The sequence below is a fragment of the Salminus brasiliensis genome, chromosome 14 (assembly GCF_030463535.1).
Source record: "Salminus brasiliensis chromosome 14, fSalBra1.hap2, whole genome shotgun sequence".
NCBI lineage: Eukaryota > Metazoa > Chordata > Actinopteri > Characiformes > Bryconidae > Salminus > Salminus brasiliensis.
Window position 1 is genome coordinate 6,821,122 of NC_132891.1, and position 9,245 is coordinate 6,830,366.

Here is a 9,245-nt window from a genome sequence, read left to right on the forward strand (position 1 = left end):
GGAAGTCAGTGGATTGTATGGAATAAAATAAAATAATAGGGCTGTAAACCAAATCTGAGCATTTTATGCCCCAACCAGGCTAAACAGGCTGGTATACAAATGTGTTGGTTTTGTGAAATCACAAAAATAATACATTTATTAAAGTTTAATTTTCATTTATGGACACTATGAACTGGAGAGTGGGGTAAACCGTTAACAATGTTTACTTGCTACACAAAACTCTTACAAATAAATTAATTAATTAATACAAATAAATAAATAAATAAATAAATAAATAAATAAATAAAGGTCATGATATAGGCCCTTTAATACAGAACTAAGTCCAAAGTGAGGTGTGCTTATTTTGCTTTTTGCAAGATCTGGAGGTGCCAGTGAACTGGTCCTTATGGGACTCAAGTATTCACCATTGTAGCATTCCTCTAGTTTCTGTACGTTAGCAACTTGGTCAACAGCTGACATGCAGCTGATTTACAGCAGATTTTTTGCACTAATGCGTCACGTAAATTAAACACGTTACCAGAACAGACGTTCCTCTGTGCCAGGACTCTTTATTACTCTTTATTTAGTAGGACGTCTCCATTTCTCAGCAGTTTTAAGCTCACTGTCTGCTAGTGAATGCACTAGCTGCATTGTGTAGGCAGACTGCGAGCAGCATTATGTTATCTGTCACCATGACGTCTGCTCAACAGGCCGGCGGACTCTACCCCACCGCTGCCGCTAAGCTCTGAAAGAGGAGCTACATTAATTTTAACCATGAAAATGGGAAAGAATGTAAAGTGTGTCACATCGCTGACTTCCATACACCGACATAACATTGACTTGCACGACTCGAGGTCACTGAACTTTCACTGTGATAAGATTATGTAACACTAACGTTCCAAATAACTGCTGGACGTCAAAGCATTCCTGTACATTAAGGATAACGCAATCAACACAATTAAACCGGCTGCAACACCGAACTCAAGACTGGACAGAGTACGTACTGTAGACATCTTACTTCTCCCGAGCTAAAATCAGCTTGCTGTGCTGTTACGCAATCTCAAATAGACTCAGGCTCATGCGGTTACTGAGACTGTATGATGGACAAAATAATGCCAGATATGTAGTTCTAATAAATTATGGAACCCAAAAGGTCAGAGTAACACCCCCCCACACACACCAATGCCAGAGTAACCCCCATTTAGGTAGCCAAAGGCCTTGACCTTTAGACTGACGTTTTAGTACTGCTAGAAAAACAGTCACTAAGTTAGCCTTGTTAGTTAAAGTAACTTTAAAGGCTCATAGCATGGAAAACCAGATTCTCCTCACAAAATAGGAGTGTGATGTGGCAGAACCCCCCCTCCCCCCCAATAATCTAGCACAGCTACAAACCAGTCACTTAGTTAGCATATCATAGCATACTTATATAGGCCCCAGATCATGATAAAGAGTTTGATGATATAAGAGCCTATGACATTTTTGCACACCTAGAAAAACAGTCAGTTAGTTAGTCTTAGTAGTTATAGACCCCTTATAGCCCCCAGATCAGGAAAAAAAGTGACTCACTTTATTTATATTTTTAAATAAAAAGCTTGATGGGATAGATAATACTGCCCTTTAAGTAGCCTATGGTGTTAAACCAAAAACTGAGGCTTTAGTACAGATAGAAAACCAGTCACTAAGTTAGCCTTGTTAGTTAAAGTGACTTTTATATATATAGATATATATATATAAATATGTACACATCCATAAACCCTCTTCTTTTATAATTAAGGGGGTTTCTTTTTGGAATGGTGGTCTCATGTTCAAGCATATTTGAAACTAAACCAACACTGCCAAACTACGAGCTACTGTTTTCATCACAACTCTTACATCCCTCAGTGTGAATCCCTGTGTTCTAAGTGAAAAAGAAAGGTTAGGAATAGTCAAGGGCTAAACACTGTACATGAATTATGACTATATTTGGAATATGAAACCCTGACAAATGTTACATGGAAAAGAATAAAATACCAGGAAAATGTGGGTATGGGCCCTTTAACTGATAGTTGGTAGCATTAACATTGGCTCATGTTAAGGCTCATTTTAATATGTTCAGAGAAGAAAGCAGGTTGGAAGCATGTCTGGAAAAGTCTGGCAAGTACTTGTAGCAGACCTCAATAACCATTAATATGACCTAATGATAATAAGCCATTGCCTGACAGACAGGAAAGATGGCTGTGCCTCCTGTAAAATATCGTACACACCCCTAGCCTTTAACTATACATGACTGATTCGATTTATATCACATTCTTACTCTCTCTCTTACACACACACACATACACACACTCCCCACAACCCATTCCTTACCTGCTTCCAGAGGAAGTCGTCTTCCTGGTTGAGTCTCCAGGACGTGATGAGGTGGATGGAGGAGAGCACAACTCCGCTCAGCACTGCCGCCCTCATGCGCACCGGCAGCAGCGTGTAGATGATGTAGACGAAGAAGATGGACCACCATACTCCCTCAGAGGCGCTACGGGGGTTCACCATGAGCACCCCGAACACCTGCACTACCACCAGCACGGACATCACCAGGTAACTCACAATCCACATGTAGTCCTGGTGGAAGCCGTTGCGGTTGCACACCACCATCATGGCCAGGAAAAGGGCCATGGCCACCGAGAGCACCGAGACGTAGGCCACATCTGGGTGGCCATGGACACAGTGAAAGGCCAGCATGACCCCACACACAAGCACCAGCACCCCCATCAGCATGGTCAAGGAGCTTTGGTTCAGTCTAAAGAAGTAGCGCTGATAGAGCCTCTCTAGTTTGGCCGAGCGGAACTGTTTGGACTGGAAAACGTGGGCCAGTTGTCGCAGGCACCCTAAAACAGCCCTGGCCGCCAACCCTCGCTTCTCCTCTTCCTCACCTTCACCGTCCTCCTCTTCCTCCTTCATCCTCTTGGACTCGCCGTCCTCAAAGGCCAGGTCGACCGCCCTGGAACCGACATAGTGGTCCTCCTGCCACACGCACCGAGTGCTGAAGTTGCTGCCACCGGCCCCGGTCCCTCCGTGCGAGTGCGGCTGGACGGCTTGGGACGGACCGTCAGCGCCCTCTGGGTCGCGCAGGCAGCTCATGTAGCGAGGGCTCCAGAGTGACGAGCCCCTCTTGCGCCGCCACTTGCGGCCATTGCGTTCACCCCACGCCGTTTTGTGGTCATCCGCTCTGGCGACTAAAAAGCCACTGACCCAAGACATCCTGCAAGAAATGGAGGAGGTGAGGATGGCAATATGGAGATCACGGCAATGTTACCGACCCCAGCTTCATGTTTTCGTAGATAGTTATTAATGATAATTTTAGAGTGTGTTTTTTATTGACTCATGGTCCAGTTTAATCCTATCAGAACAAGGTGATGATGCAGGATACTAGTTCATTTAGTTGAAGCCAGCCAACCGCATCCTCTCCTCACTAACTGCCAATACTTTTAAGGGAGCTAACACTCTTACTGGCTACCACCGCACTGAATGATGAGGGGAGAGGGAGGGCCATCATTCCTATTCATAGAGAGGGAGGCCAATATATGGCCAGCGCATAGACAGCTGTGCCACTCGGCGTTTGTAGTCTCCCAGAAAATAATCATGCAGTCATCCCAGGTCATGTTGGTTGACGGCACTTCCCTTCCTCCCCACATCACTCCTAGTGCGATGTTGGTCAGCACAGGCGTCTGTTAGCTGTTGTATCGGAACTTGGGGAGCTACACATGTACCGGAGGAGACATGTGCTAGTCTTCACCACTATTGTTGGGGGCATTGCTAGTGACAGGGAGAATTCACACGGACGGGGATTGGGTAATTAACCCAATTAACCAAATTGGGTCAGAAAGTGGGGTAAAATTAGAAACATGCAAAAGATGCAAATGCAAAATACGGTATGAATTTAAGTTTAGAACCTTGACCTGGTGATCTAACCAATGAGAGAGCCAGCACTTAGACAGCTGTGCCACTCAGGAGTCATTGAATTTCTGGAACCAATACACATGCAGCTATAAATACTAATAATACTATAAATACTACTAATAATTCATGCAGTAATAGTGAAGAATACATATTAACAAGCCCTGTGAGTCAACAAAAGACCAAAAGGAGAACCAGCAACACGTTCTAAGAGTTAGAACATTAGAACAAGTCCAAAATGATCTAATAACCACTGGTACTCGCATTTGTGTTCTCACACATCGAGGTCACGTTACCTGTGTGGCTTCCTCCTGGTGTTGCAGTGCTGCTCTCCACAGCCAGGCCCAGCATTTAAACCAGTGTGCAGAGCTAACAGCAGCAGCAATTGCCCTGAACACACACACTGGGTGTGACTGAGAGGTCCACGACACCCACTTCAGCACACTTTCAGTCACACGATCTTGACGAGCACCAAGACGTCTGCATCCCTGAGCAGTCCGAATCTGTTCGTACAAACAGAGCGACACCGAGACACAGTACAAGAACACATGATTAGATCTGGTGTGTGTTATGAGTAAACACTGCAAGTCACTATCACTGCAAGGCTAGACTCAAGCAGGAGGGTAAAAAAATGCTCCCCTAGCCTTAACACACCAATGAATTGCACACAGTCAGCAGAAGGACACAGATCACTTGCAGTGGCTTTGACATCCAAAGACCTGAGTGAGTATCAGTGCATCTCAAAGCACAGATTTTTTTGCCCTTTGGAGCCAGCATGGAAACAAAGCCCTGCGTGCCCTTGAAGATTTTCTTATTTTTTAACAGATCAGCCATAACATTAATACCTAATGGCACCTGTCAAGGGGGTGGGATGCACACACATTAGGCAGCAAGTGAACAGACAGTTCCTGAAGCTGATGTGCTGGAAGCAGAAAAAATGGGTAGGTTCAAGGATCTGAGAGGGTCAAGAGGTCAAACTGTGATGGCTAGACACAGTTCAGAACTGGGTCACAGCATCTCCAGAAAAACCTCAAGCAGGTCTTGTGGAGTGTTCCCAGTGTGCAGTGTTCAGTACCTACCAAGGACAACCGGTGGTCCAGAATCAGCGACCGAGTCATGGGCACCCTAGGCTCATTGATGAGATCCTTAGAGGCCCCACCTCACAACTTCCAGGACCTAAAGGATCTGCTGCTAATCTCCTGGTGCCAGATACCACAGTACACCTTCAGAGGTCTTGTAGAGTCAGTGCCTCGACAGGTCAAAGCTGTTGTGGCGGCACAAGAGGGATCAACACATGCCTACATGCCTTTCAGCCACAGAGAGGCAAAGATGCTGTCCAGTCTAATTTCACCCATATCAACGCAGTGCGCTGAATTTATTTATTAAAATACACTGTATGTCCAAAAGTTTGTGGACACCCCTTCTAACGAACACATGCAGAACACATGCAGCTAAACTTGTGTAGTCCCTGTAGAGAAGTACTGCCAATAGAATAGGACTCTCTGGAGCAGTTAACCCTGATGAACCTATTGGCACCATGCTGCCTAATGCCAGGTGTGAGCTAGAGGAGTATAAAGCCCCCCAGCATTGGAGCTGTGGAGCAGTGGAACTGTGTTCTCTGGAATGATGGTTGGTGCTCCATCCAGTACTTTTGGGATGAGTTAGGGAATTTGGGATGAGGTGGGATGATGATTGTGTTGCTGAATGCAATGAAAGCCTCTGGGCAATACTCCAAAATCTAGTAGAAAGCCTTCCTCCCTGGACAGTAGAGACAGTCACTCCAACAAAAGGAGAATAAACTCTTTATTAATACCCCTGATTTCAGGAGTAATGATGGATGTGCAGGTGTCCCAATACTTTTGTCCACATAAATAAAATACATTTACACAGTCACTGCCTAAAGTAAATAATCTTGTGTTAAGGAAATATGTTCTATTTACTTGGAGACATTGTACATATTTGCATATTTGTGCATATAATGTTTGTTGAAAAGTTGAACTGTACCCAGACAAAAATGTGACTTCTTTTGACAATAACTTCTAATGTTCAAATAGCATTTATGTCCATTTCCAAAAACCGGTCACATTTAAATCATGTAAAGTTACATGATTTACATTAGAGAAGCTACCCTGCTTATGTAGCTAAAAGGATATAGAAGCCTGTGACCGTAAAACCATTCGGTTACATAGAGTTCTATGACATTAGCTTCTTAGCATCACTCCAAAAAGTACAGAAGCAAACTTTGGACAACTTTGGACACTAAAAATTGTCCGGCCAGTCGACTGTGTTTGTGATGAGGAGGAAATGGTGCATATTTGATATGTCGTTGAACTATTCCTTTAAAAAAAAAAGCCATCAGCCCTATTATGTACAGCTGTATAGCCTACAGTCCTGAAGTGTAGCAGAGCCAGTTAGTACTCCTCTCAATGTGAAGATACACACACACACACACACACACACACACACACACACACACACACACACACACACACACACGCCCTGCAGCTCAAATTACACAGCACCATAACACAGGCGACCATGATGGACCGAAAGTCTACGCCAAAACACACATGGGGATAACTTGGGAGACTTTACAGAGAGCGAGGAAAGTACAAGAGGAGCACAGTAGCGATTAGTAGCCTCCATTCAGTCGCTACAGTCCAAGGCTGCTGTCCCATACACAACGCAGCCTTGACTAAGTGGACTTCAGCCTGAACAGACTGAGTAGACTGAGGGTCTATAGTTTAGCACAGACTGAAACCAGTCTTTGGAGTAAGCTTAAGTTTTAAAGGACACTAAAACGAGATGACACACACTACACTAGATAGGCTCCCTGTGCTCCCTGTGCTCCAAACTCCAAACTTGGAGCCAATGCACTTACACCCTTGCTCCCTATCCATCTTAGTCTTCAGCTTAACACCTCCAGAAACCAGCGGACACTGCTGTGACCTGCAAAATCGAGATGCCTCGACTTGAAGTGAACCATCCTGAAAGCTCTGCAGCAGTGTGTGCCCTCAGAAAGCACGTCTTCCCGGTGTGTTCAGCTCTACGGTGTGTTTGGGGCTGCTGAGCCTTTGTTAACATGTAATAAGGGTAATGTGATAGGCTGGCTAAGGTTTCTGACAGCGCTGCCCTGGGCTGCTTACCAATAACACGCTGTAGCCTACTGCAAACCAAGCGCGCGCACACACTGCCTACACAGACACACACACACACACACACACACATACATGCACATACATCTACATTACTACAGTAGGAGTGTAAGCTCTGTCGAGGGTAAATGCTGTAGTACTCACCGAGTAGCAGTTCTCTTCAGCAGCTCAGCGGGTTCATGCCTGTTTTACACACATTCACAGTGTGTGTTTTCTCCGCAGGACACACACACACACACACACACACACACATACACACACGTACACAAATCAACAGAGAAAAAGAGAGAGAGCGATATCCTCTGGTTGTGATTTTGCAGTGTGCAGTCCCGTCTCTCTCTCTCGCTCTCTCTCGCTCTCTCTCTCTCTCTCTCTCTCTCTCTCCTCTCTCTCTCTCTCTCTCTCTCTCTCTCTCGCTCTCTCTCTCTCTAAAACATGGACCAGACCCGGGAGGCCACCTACAGGCGGACGTCTGTATGTGATGGACGATCAGAGCCCAGAGACGATCACAGACTAGTGTTTATAGTTTATATATATATAAACTATATATGTGTGTGTGTGTGTGTGTGTGTGTGTGTCCCAAAACCTGTCAATGTAGTGGTCATCATTTTTCATACATGAATAAACACATGAATAAAATACATAGCTACATTTACACAGCAAGACAAACTATATATATATATATATAAAGCTAAATAAAAATATATATATTGTTTATCTTGCCGTGTAAATGTATGTATTTTATTCATGAGTTTATTTATGTGGAAATGATGGACACTACTTGGACAAAAGTATTGGGACACCTGCTCATTTATTTAAAAAAAAAAAAACGTTTTGCAGAGAAACTCTCTCTACTGTCCAGGAAAAAAAGGCTTTCTACTAAAAACTGGACCTTTGCTGTGAGGATTTGATTGCATTCTGTGACAGTAGCACATGTGAGGTCAGGATGTTGGATGACCACCACCCCAACTCCATCCCCAACTCCCTAACTCACCCCAAAAGTATTGGTTGAAGCACCAACCATCATTATTCCATACGAATGTTTTTAGTGTTTATTCTAATATTAGTGATTTACTGAGGACATAAACACTTACTGTCCAGATAAGGAGCTTCATACTTCTAATTCTCACAGGTGCCTAGAACATCTACCTGCCTATTCCTGGTTGATATAGTGAGAGGAGGCACAAAGCTCCTAAATCAGTAATATGTGGATAACACAATGCCTGCAGTAACATATTTATTTATTTATTTATTTCTGTGAATCTTGTATAAATTACTTTTTCATTTCATCTATACCTAAAAAAGGAAGAAGGTTAGTCTGTGTCTTTGTTTTGAATGAAGCTGATGTGATGTGCTGAACTGGAAAACAAAGGAAACTAGTAGTTGTGACATGTACAAAAGTTTAGACACCCTTCAGGCAGGTCTTGTGGGGTGTTCTCGGCATGCAGTGGTCACTAGGAAGGACAATCGGTGGTCCGGAATCAGCGACAGAGTCATGGGCACCCAAGACTCATTGATGTGATCCATAGAGACCCCACCTCACATTTAAAGGATCTGCTGCTAATCTGGTGCCAGATACCACAGGACACCTTCAAGGTCTTGTAAAGTCAGTACTTACTAACTCGCCCTTTGGCAGATATAAATGCTGTCTGTAGACAGTCAGGACTCTTTCTACTCTCATTTTAGGAGTTTCCAGCTCTGTGGAATGCTTCTAATCCTGTTGTATTATTGGATGTCTCGCTGTACTGCATGTTTAAGATCTACCTACAGATTGTAAACGATGTTCAGGTCAAAGGGACTATGAGGGCCATTTCAAAAGTTTCCGTTTGCGTTTCTTGCCATATATGGTTCATGGTGGATTTTGAGGTGTTGCTCATGTTGTAGCAGCCAGTTTGTTTCTACAGCTTCAGCCCTCCAAGACTGTTTTTTTTTTTGTTTTTATTTTGCATTTACTTCCAAAATTTGTTGATATGTAGAGAAATCCTTCCTCACATCTCTCTGTACAATGCTTTGTGAGCCACTGGCTGCTACACAACCCCAAAGAATAACAGATCCAGCCTCTATGTTTAACAATTGGCAAGAGTTTCTTTTCATCAAACGCTGCTGCTCCTTTTTCTCCTGAATGTTTCTACATTTCCAAAATGTGGCTGATCTAGATGTTGTTGTCCAAACTTCAGACAT

The 9,245-nt window shown here is 43.9% G+C and overlaps 1 protein-coding gene across 1 annotated transcript in view; it reads right to left on the minus strand.

Moving 5' to 3' along the window:
- The window catches only part of adcy6b (adenylate cyclase 6b), a 69,042-nt gene extending 61,650 nt beyond the window's left edge, over window positions 1–7,392 (minus strand). The window contains exons 1-3 of the mRNA XM_072697498.1: window positions 7,209–7,392; window positions 4,206–4,412; window positions 2,326–3,214 (exon numbers count right to left, since the gene is read on the minus strand). Coding sequence (XP_072553599.1) covers window positions 2,326–3,213 — 888 coding nt within the window. The 5' untranslated portion in view covers window position 3,214; window positions 4,206–4,412; window positions 7,209–7,392. The remainder of the gene's footprint in view (window positions 1–2,325; window positions 3,215–4,205; window positions 4,413–7,208) is intronic.
- Between the last annotated feature and the right edge of the window lie 1,853 nt (window positions 7,393–9,245).